Source organism: Gymnoscopelus microlampas (genome assembly GCF_963454915.1).
Source record: "Gymnoscopelus microlampas genome assembly, chromosome: 2".
NCBI lineage: Eukaryota > Metazoa > Chordata > Actinopteri > Myctophiformes > Myctophidae > Gymnoscopelus > Gymnoscopelus microlampas.
The window spans coordinates 13,927,175-13,937,174 of record NC_139939.1 but is presented as its reverse complement, the minus strand read 5'-3'; the positions used below and the strand labels follow the sequence as shown (position 1 = coordinate 13,937,174).

Here is a 10,000-nt window from a genome sequence, read left to right as displayed (position 1 = left end):
TTCTAGTTGAGCTTGACTCTGATGTTGTTGTTGTAGTGGTCCTCGTAGTGGTCCTCTAACTGGTCCGCTTTATTGTCTTGATGAATTGAATACATAGGACCACAATGGAAACAAGCCCCCTTAGAAATGTTTGTGTTATCCTTTTAGCATCATTGTAAAATTGGGTACCACTGCACTATTTCTCAAACTGTTAATGAAGTATTCAATCAATCAATCAATCAATCAAAAAAAAACTCGACCCCTGTGATGGCCACACAAAGCCAGTAACACATGGTGGACACTTCTCTTTTTTTGGTTAGTTAATTTACTTTAGATTGATTTTAGCACCACATAACAGAAATAGAAATAACTTGACACAGAACCAACTCGTCCCTGACAGTCCCAAAATATTTGTCCCGGTGATAGCGGCAAAGACCAGACTTGATTGATTGATTGATGTACTTTATTTAGTAAGACATGAGAACAGTACATGGCAGTACATAACAGTACATGGAAGTACAAATTCGCAATACAAGGTCTACTAAACTGGATAGCTCAGTTAAGCACGTAGCTTTTGTGGTGACCATTGTGGTGGTGCCGACCTGTGGATGTCATTAGTGTATTCAGTCAGCTGGTCAAATCACAATTTGCCTCTGGAACAATCCCAGCAACCTTGAGCTTGAACCATGTGTGGGTGTTGACATCAAATACAACTCTGCAACTGCCATGTTAGTACAGTCTATAGAAACAGTCCGCATTCACAAGGTGAATTTTCTTAGATTTTTAAAAATGTAACACAGCAGTAGTCATGACAAACAGAGACGCTTCGGCTACTCAGGCCTTCATCAGCACCAAAATATTCACCTTGTGAGTGTGGACTGTTTCTATAAACTGTTCACTGACAGGTCTGCACCCCTCTAAATCAACTGACAGTAGAGCACGCTCAGCTCGGGACTGGTCCATAGTATTTGGATATTAGCACAACTGTGTGGCATAAGAACCTCAACCTTCATTCAGCGCAAAGACAGTTGTCTGTGTAGACGAACACATCAATCAGATCCATATCTTGACCCTCCAAAGGAGTAAACCTAGTTATGTCCCCCAATGCCACTGCAGCATGATAGCCTGTATTTGATTCTCCTTTTTCTTTAGTCACTGTCCAGCGCAACATCTTCCGTCTTCTCTCTAATGAGTTAAGGACATTTTGTTTTGCATGTTCTTTGCCATGGTGGAACGGTGTGCTGTGAGGAACACGCAAATATCTGACGCAACATCCACCCATGTACTGTACTATATGTGCCAAGAGCTCATGCATTCATGCTGAAAATGTGCTTCCAGGCCACACATTTACATGTAGTTTTATGTGGGGCTGGCGGCACACAGAACACACGGTAAGTGCTATGCCAGCCTTTCATACAATCACAACAGAACGGCAGCAGGTTCTACCCCAAATATCAGCAATTTCCCCTGCATCTTTACTGCATGTGAAATCCACACATCTGAAGACTCTTTCAGAGCCACATAAAATGTAATCATGTGCATCTCAGGATCCACATGGGAAACATGTGGCTCCAATGTGGACCTCAACACCTTCGTTTGGCCAGGCTGTGACGTCAGTCATTTACCAGTCTATGACATATCTACACTGTATGTCATAGACTAGACCCCAAATGTGGGGAAGGTTTCAGCCTGATCAGAGCCCCACTGACCTCAATTAGAAACATTTTTAAACTTTTCAAAACGTATGATATAATTGGGGGGTTAGTCAGTTAGTCAATCAGACCGACAGACAGACAGACAGACACCCCCTTCTCGACGGCTCACCTCTGAGGAGCCACGCCATAAAAACATCTCCTGTTTAGAGAAACCTAAATAAAAAAAGTGACGTACTGTGTAACAGCATGACACGATGACATAAAATCAAAGAACACCTTCATTCTGACTTCGATTATTGCACAGTTCTCTCTTTAGTAGTTCAGCCAAAGAATTACTTATTTTCTATCAATTACACAAAGCCTTGAATGATTTTTATTTTTTGTCACATTCCTAAGCCAATAATTTGATGACCGGGTGGATGCAGTCGGAGACTCAATTGAGTCTCCTACAGGAGACTCCTTCGGTAGGATTCAAGGCTTTATGGGGGGTGTAATTGATAGAAAATAGGTCATTTTCTGGGTGAACTACTCCTTTAAGAAAGAAAAAGGAGGTACAGCTTAGGGTAGCTAGAGAAAAAAATAATAATCCTATAATAATTAGGAAGGATACAAAAAAAAAGGATCAGCAGGTAGCAATCCACTGGGGCCTGGAAAGGAGTACCAGAGAGCAGGCTGTACTGCAGACACAGTAACTTGCCCGGCCCACTGCACTACATTAAAGCAGTGGTTCCCAAACTGTGGGCCGGGACCCCAAGATGATTAGCTTGATGATTTTCAAACATTGTTTTCTCACTCAACAGTAAACAAACAAACATACAGTATAAGTGCATACAGGGTATCTTCTGCACATTTCTAAAGTTACAATTTAATGACTTTTATGACCTTTTCAATACCAAATTGGCCATATTGTCAAATATTATGTTATGTAAGAGGGAAACATTGTGAAAATATCCGAACTACAAGCTCACAACGCCTCGCAGTGTGAGGCGTTGTGAGCTTGTAGATCGGTGGAACCGAGTCAAACTAAATGTAATACCTACAATTTCAAGTGGTTGTCAGGTTGGGGGGTCCCCAGTTCAAATATGATGATATTGGGGGCTCGCAGCCTGAAAAGTCTGAGAACCCTTGGTGTATGTATCGACATAGAAATGAACATTAGAGCAGCAGGGTAATAACAATATGAAAATAAAAGTCAGGTCTGCTGGGGTTCTTCCTAGCAAATAATTGATTTGTTTGTTATTTTGGTAAATAATGTGTCTATGCAATCTCCTCGTTCTGTCAATTATTATCTTATATATATTATCTCATCTGCATTTTAATCCCTTCAGCCTTATAGTAAGTATGGTAAGTAAGAAAGAGAGGCTTATTGTCGGTATCAGCCGAGAACGTGGGAGTCTACCCCTGTTATAATACGCTAGGCTAGACCCCTGGGAGATGGATTGCTGAGGTGGAGCTTCATGCACACCAACCATCAGTTCCCAGTACTTACCGCATGACTTGCCGCACCCAAGCCGTCCGTGTTCGTTTTATGGCCATAATATGGAGATCTCTATCTGTCTGTCCTTGTCTGCACATACATGGATATACCCATATTTGGTCATATTGGACGGATCAGCGGTTCTGGACAAATCTCTATATATGGGCATATTGACTTTAAACCGGGCACCACACTCCCACGGGTCTTCAGAAATACGCACGCCAAGTTTGTACATCGAAGGACTCACTCACTCATTTGCACGCATATGAGATTTCATGCTTTTGAAAATAGCCGATCTACAAGCACACAATGCGTTGCATTTTAGAAAAGGAGGTATTTTGTAGAAAATAGGGTGATATTTTATTTTGTCCATATCGCCCAGCCTGGACATCTAACTGGATGCTTAACTGGAAGTCAGCTCATTATTAGGAACTATAGTGATCCTGGATGGTATTCATGATGCCGTTTGCCATCACAGCCATCTTTCCGGCGAAAGTCTTTACTCCGTGTTTGAACTCTGCAACGTCGTGAGGGGTTGGGAGCATTCTCTCGAAGCCTGATGGCTCTGAGGTCCGGTGACTGCCGGTCCCAAACAAGTCAGCAGAGCTGATGGAAGTACTGCTGGACATGGCCTCCAGTCGTGTCTTTGCATCGTAGTCAGCTCTGCTATCCCGGCCAAAGAACATGTCAGAGGAGATGGACTTTGCGTTGGCGAACTTCTGCCTGGCATCGCTCGACTCAGCCACAGTCGCTGATACCTCATCTTTCCTTCTGCTGGGAGGCCAGGATCTGATGGGCTGTGTACTACATTTGGTGATCTGCTCTTTGGGATCCTCTTTCTCCAGGGCCCAGGAGGACATGAAGGAGTCAGTACCGCCCTCCAAGTCCCACAGAGATTCAAAACTCAGAGATTCTCGTCTGGCCGCAAACGGGTTGTCTTTAGGATGATACTTAGGAGGACCAGAGGTGAATCTAGGATCAACAAACATGTTCAGTTTGGAGCGAGGGGAGGATTTGGCACCAGCAGGCTGCTCAATCACCTGCATTTCCGACATCACAGAATGAGACACAGGACTCCTGTTGCCGAACCCCATGCCCAGCCTCTCAGCCTGCTCTCTCTTCTGTCCTCCCATGTTCTTGATCTTCCTCTCCTCCATCTTCCTGTCAATCTCCATCTCTTTGTAGGCCAAACGCAAGGACGCCACAATGGATTCCTCCGCTTGTTCCTTAGCTTCAGCGGCCGACTCTTGTCCAAGCTTCTCAGCTGCCTGAGCTTGTTTCTCCACCTCCGTGAAGCTGTTGCTGCTCACCTTCTGGGCACCCAGACCTTTCTTTGCACCAAGACCTTTTTTAGCAACCATGGGCTTCTTCCTCCCAATAGTAATGTAGGGTTTCACATCAATGGTGGCTTTAAATGAAGTGCTCAGTCCAGCTTCCTCTGATTGAGGGTTTGTGGTATCCTGGTCTGTGGTTGTTGCCTCTGTTAGAAGTGGTGGGAAGACAAAGGTTTGACCACTATGCCCTGATACGGTGGCAGGTGCCATGTTCCAATCATTAGCAGGCTGCGAGTGCTCTGCAAAGAAGTCTTCTTCCTCTTTCTTCTCAGACGCTGAGGCTGCGTTTGGAGCATTACCTACAGATGAGTTGATCCATAGTTCTGTGCCATATTTAGACGAAGCGCCATTGGCTTGCTGACGAATCCTTTCCCGATACATCTGGGCTGCACGGCTATTATATTTGTCTTTGGTGTCATTTGTTGTGCAGCCATGCTGGCGAAAGAAGGCAGTCGCATTGGCATTGCCACCAACTTGCATACATCTAAGCTGGAACCAATTCCAGTTGGAGTCTAACTCCGTGGATCTGACAAAACTGATGTGCACCCCAAGCGAACGGTGAATCCCAGAGCAGTCAATGCACAAGAACACTCCATATGGAATACTGACCCAACTGGGATTCTTCACTGCACATTCAAAGCATTCCTTGTTTGTTGGAATAGATCTAAGTCTTTTGAAAATCGCAAGGACTTCTGTAGTATTTGGTTCTGTAGCCATCTTGCCCAAATTCCCTCCTCTCACACTCTGTCTTGTCTATCTCTCTGTCTATTCCCGTTGGTGCTCTCGGACATCTCATGATGTCTGTAATACCTTTATATAGGCCAACCAGAGCTATAGTCTGACGTCACACAACGTCAATTTGCCCAGGCATTCTTATCTTCACACATATTAATGATTTCCAGACATTTCCTGACAAAACAAAGCTAAAGCTAGAGGCGTCCCTGCAAGGGATGAACGTCAACATAAACAGTGGAACAAAACCAAAATACAGCCAGAGAGATGTGTCTTTTTGTAGGAAAACACCCCAGCTTAATTATATAGTGGCTGAGGGGGAAAATAATCTATACATATTTTTTTTTATTTAGGCTCAAAGTTACCTAGTTAGCCTTTATTAACTGTAATTGGTGACCTAATAAAACACGAAAGCAATACAAAACTGGAAAAATCATTACTGAAATGTAACACATTGGTTTGCCGCTTTGTGAGTCCTACGCAAGAAGAAGCACTGCACCATACCCTAAATTGACAAACATTCATACATCGCCATGCGTGTATATGGGACTAACTGACTTCAAACTCTGCGCACACATCCGCGAGGACTCGGGGAGTGTGGTGCCTGTATATATGGACATCTAGTTGTCCAGAACCGCCGATCCACATTATAGCATATACTGATGACATCAGGGATCTCCATATATGGGCATAAAAGGGACACGGACAGACAGATACAGAGATCTCTATATATGGGCATAAAGGGTACACAGGTAGACAGACAGATACAGAGTCCAGACTTGCAACTTTCGAGTAGATTAGTAGTCTAGTACCCTAATTTGACAAACATTTTAACTAGAAAGCTTCACATGCTGAGTGGAGTGCATTTCTCCACCAGGAAGTATGACCAGTCTATCACATCAGTCACCACTGACCGGTCTATGACGTTTGACTCCACGGTTTCAGCCCAATAAAGTTAAATATATGCGAAAGAGCATGTGGGGACTTACTTCCTTGGCCTACTGGCAGCCTGTACAAGACAGTTGGCACTGATCGGTCCAGTGGTTTGCGAGATTAGCCACGGACAAACACACAAATGTAATCTCCCCTCTTGCCTTCGGCTTGGCGGAGATAACTAGAGAGGTGCTCATCTGAGCGCTAATCTCTGCCAGGAGGCACAGCCCTACCTCCCTCCATTGGTGCATGTGGTGACATTGTTTTGCCGTTGTGTACAGGTACAAAAAGGCACGGGGCAATGGGGGGAAAGGCTATGATAAAGGATGCTGCTCAGTGCTCATTAAGGCCTTGTGTCAATTATGTTTGTACAGGGCCAGAGTAGGAACAGAAATCAGGGCTGGAACGTAAATGGCAGCGGCCCCCATGTCTGTCCAAATTTACATAAAAAGTATATGTGGTTAGAGCGAGGCAGCCACATTGTGGCAACCAGCTTTGAAAAATGTAAATGTAAATTAAAAGTGCTAGCCTATAGGGCAGTGAAAGGAACAGCTCCTTCCTACCTCCGGGCTATGGTTGATGCCTACACCCCTGCCCGACCACTTCGGTCTGCCACCTCGGGGCGACTGATTGCCTCGTCACTCAAGGGTCCTTCTGGTCGATCGACACGGTCACGACTTTTTTCTGTTCTGGCCCCACAGTGGTGGAATGAACTTCCCACTGAAGTCAGGACAGCAGAGTCACTGCCCATCTTTCGCGGCAGGCTGAAAACCCACCTCTTCAGGAAACACTACCCTTCCTCTTTGCCTGGCCTACTTGTTGTTAACTAGTTGTACGAACTCTTGTTTTAGTTTTGTATTGTTTTTTGGATCTTGTTTAGTCGATACACTTATTTGTTTGAGCTCGTGCTCATTTGATTTTGCAATTTTGTCTCATCTGTAAGAAAGTAGGTAGCTGATATATTGCACTTTTACCTTAGCGCTAGGTATATACTCTTGGTTGCTTGTTTTTTGTAGGAAATGCACTTAAGACTTCTGGTGATTAGTAGTTTTCGTTCCCTACCTATGTTGAATACACTTATTGTAAGTCGCTTTGGATAAAAGCGTCTGCTAAATGACTGTAATGTAATGTAATGTAATGTAACATGAAGTGGGCTGTTATAGTGCCACCATTAGGCTCATTTGAAAAACATTTGGCAATAGAATTCCTTGGCCTACAGGTGAACAGTGTGCACAAGAAATTTGACACTGATCGGTGTAGTAGTTTGTGACATTATCTAAGCACACACGTGCAAACACAATTATCTCTGTGTATAATAACAGTCTTCAGCCTCAATACAAAAACCATGTAGGCCTAGACCTATTTGGGCTACTTTCAACGTATGTCTTCATCAGGGCAAATACTGAAACACCTTAGTGTTACTGGAATTTATATTGTCAGCAGACTTTCCCTTCCTTCACAAAGCTTTACTTGGTTCTACCAAAGTTCAACATTGCTTAGAGGTCAAAACGTAGCCCTGGGTTCAGCCCTATTACCTGCCATGCATTACAACTATAACATTTCTTTCACATTGCTACCATTTTATTTTATAAAAATAAATTCAATAATTGCTAGTTCCAAGAGTACGAAGAGGTCACACACAGGCTAAACAAATACATTTCAAGTACACCATTTGCATGTTTGCAATTTTCCATCACAAACATGGCATGAATGGTTTGGCTCAGGTGTGTATGCAAAATGAAGGAAGTACACAATGGAGATGAAAAGGCAGAACAGAACGTGCGAGCAATGACAGCTTGGAAAATAACTTGACCCAGAGATTTGGCAGATAATTGCCATGAACTGAAAGGGATTTCTGCCGCCAGTGGTAGAATAGAATAGAATAGAAAAATGTCATTGGCATCAATAAAAGACAACAACATACGAAACACACAAAAAGCCAAAGCTTGTTTCCATTGTGGTCCATTCATGGTGAAATGGATCTTCATGAATTGGAACATGAAGAAACTGATAAATGTGACCAGTTGCTCTAAGCTTCAGGCCATGTCCACCTCTGTGGCAAATAACAAGCAAGATGACCCAAAGCCGCTGTGATAGCTCTCTTGGTTCTAGGATTGATGGGTTTAGGGGCAGCAGTGGCTCAGGGGTAGAGTGGCCGGAGGAGCGGCCGGATTCGATCCCGGGCTCCCCCAGAGTTGGTGTTGAAGTGTCTTTGAGCAAGACGGTGAACCCCTAATTGCTCCCGATGAGCAGGTTGGTGCCATGCATGGTTTCCTCCACCATCGGTGTGTGTGTGTGTGTGTGTGTGTGTAAATGAGTGAATGTAATGCATAAACTATGTAAAGCGCGTTTGGATAAAAGCGCTATATAAATGCACCATTTACCATTTGTTACAAGCTGTTGTTAATACAACACATCATGCAGAGTAGGCAAAGTCATCACTGCACAATGAGAACATTTATACAATTATGGAAATGTTGCTCTGTGCAGGTGTGCGAAAGAAAAACAAGTGAAGGTATTTAAGGGAAAGATGAGAAGGCTAACTGATTGAGAAAAAAGAATGAGTAAGCGGCACCATCTGGAAAATCAGTTGCTCATAGAGGAGACGCTCTGAACAAGGGATTTCAACACTGGAACAAGGGACAATTTACCAACTTAAAGGTTTCACTTTCTGCGGCATAAAGGTGAGACTTCTTCAAATATTATTAACAATATTCATGCAAGGATTTGCTGAGGATGTTTGCCAAAAGGTATTTTTATTGCTATATAAAGTCAACCTTAAAGTCATAATGTGTAACTTTTTTTATTTAAACAAGTTAAAGTTATTTTTGATATAATAATTTCAGTATTATATTTCAGTTGTATATTTTTCACAATAACCACTCCACATCACTGTTTTTATTTAAGAAAAGGCCTTCCTAAATAGAAAGGTTTTTAGGCCTAGACCTAGTAGTAGTAGTAGTAGTATTAGTATTATTAATGCATACCGAACTGGGGGTACTTGAACATTTGTGAGTCACAAGTTTGAGAACAACTGACATACACTGGCCTCTTCTGCACGGGTTCCAGGTCACAGAAGACAGGCCGGTGATGACCCTGGAAAACAACAACAACTGTTCCATCTCCGTATCCCCAGAGGACTACGAATATCTGTCCCAGTCAGTGCTGACGGCTATCAACTCCATCAACCTCATCCTGGGTTTCCCCATCCACAGCTACGTCCTGTGGCTGATTCTGAGCGGAGCTTGCGGGACGTTAGCCTCCGAGTTCTTTTCTCTCAACCTGACCGTATCTGAGATTGTCTTCTCGCTGGCCTCTGTCTTTTACTTTGCATGGATCTACACATGCAACAATCTATGTCACACCTTTTTCTTCTTTTTTGCCGGTTTTGTGTACTTTGCCGTCCCGTCGTTCCAGTGTTGTATCTGTGTGGAGCGCTACATAGCCGTGGTCCACCCTGTCGTGTTTCTCAGGTACAAACCTCTTCGGTACAAGGTGGCCTGTTCCTGCGTTGTCTGGCCGATAGTGCTTGCATTCTGCATTGGATATTCTCCTTTAGCTGGTCCTCAATATTCATTGCATTATTACATCTTGCTGTGCTTTTACATTGTGCTCATTTCTGTGATGTCTTTCTGCTGTATAATGGTCCTCAGAGCTCTGAAACAGCCTGGACCAGGAGAAGGACAGAGGGAGGGGAAAGACATGAAGAGCAGGGCTTTTCAAATTATTCTGATCATCCTGATAGCAATGCTAGTGAGCTATCTTCCCCATTTTATTACTTTACCGCTCAAAGATCATTTCAGCGTTAAACATTTCAACTTTGTGCTTTCTATAGCATATCTAATGACCATCATGCCAAAGTTTGTCCATCCCTTCCTGTACATCCACCG

The 10,000-nt window shown here is 43.5% G+C and overlaps 1 protein-coding gene across 1 annotated transcript; it reads right to left on the bottom strand.

Moving 5' to 3' along the window:
- Positions 1-3,536: 3,536 nt before the first annotated feature.
- On the bottom strand, positions 3,537-5,162 carry LOC311064031 (ADP-ribosylation factor GTPase-activating protein 2-like; the record flags this gene model as incomplete). Its single annotated transcript, XM_084083746.1, has 1 exon — positions 3,537-5,162. One exon carries the CDS (start codon positions 5,160-5,162, stop codon positions 3,537-3,539), a length of 1,626 nt encoding a protein of 541 aa, XP_083939872.1.
- Between the last annotated feature and the right edge of the window lie 4,838 nt (positions 5,163-10,000).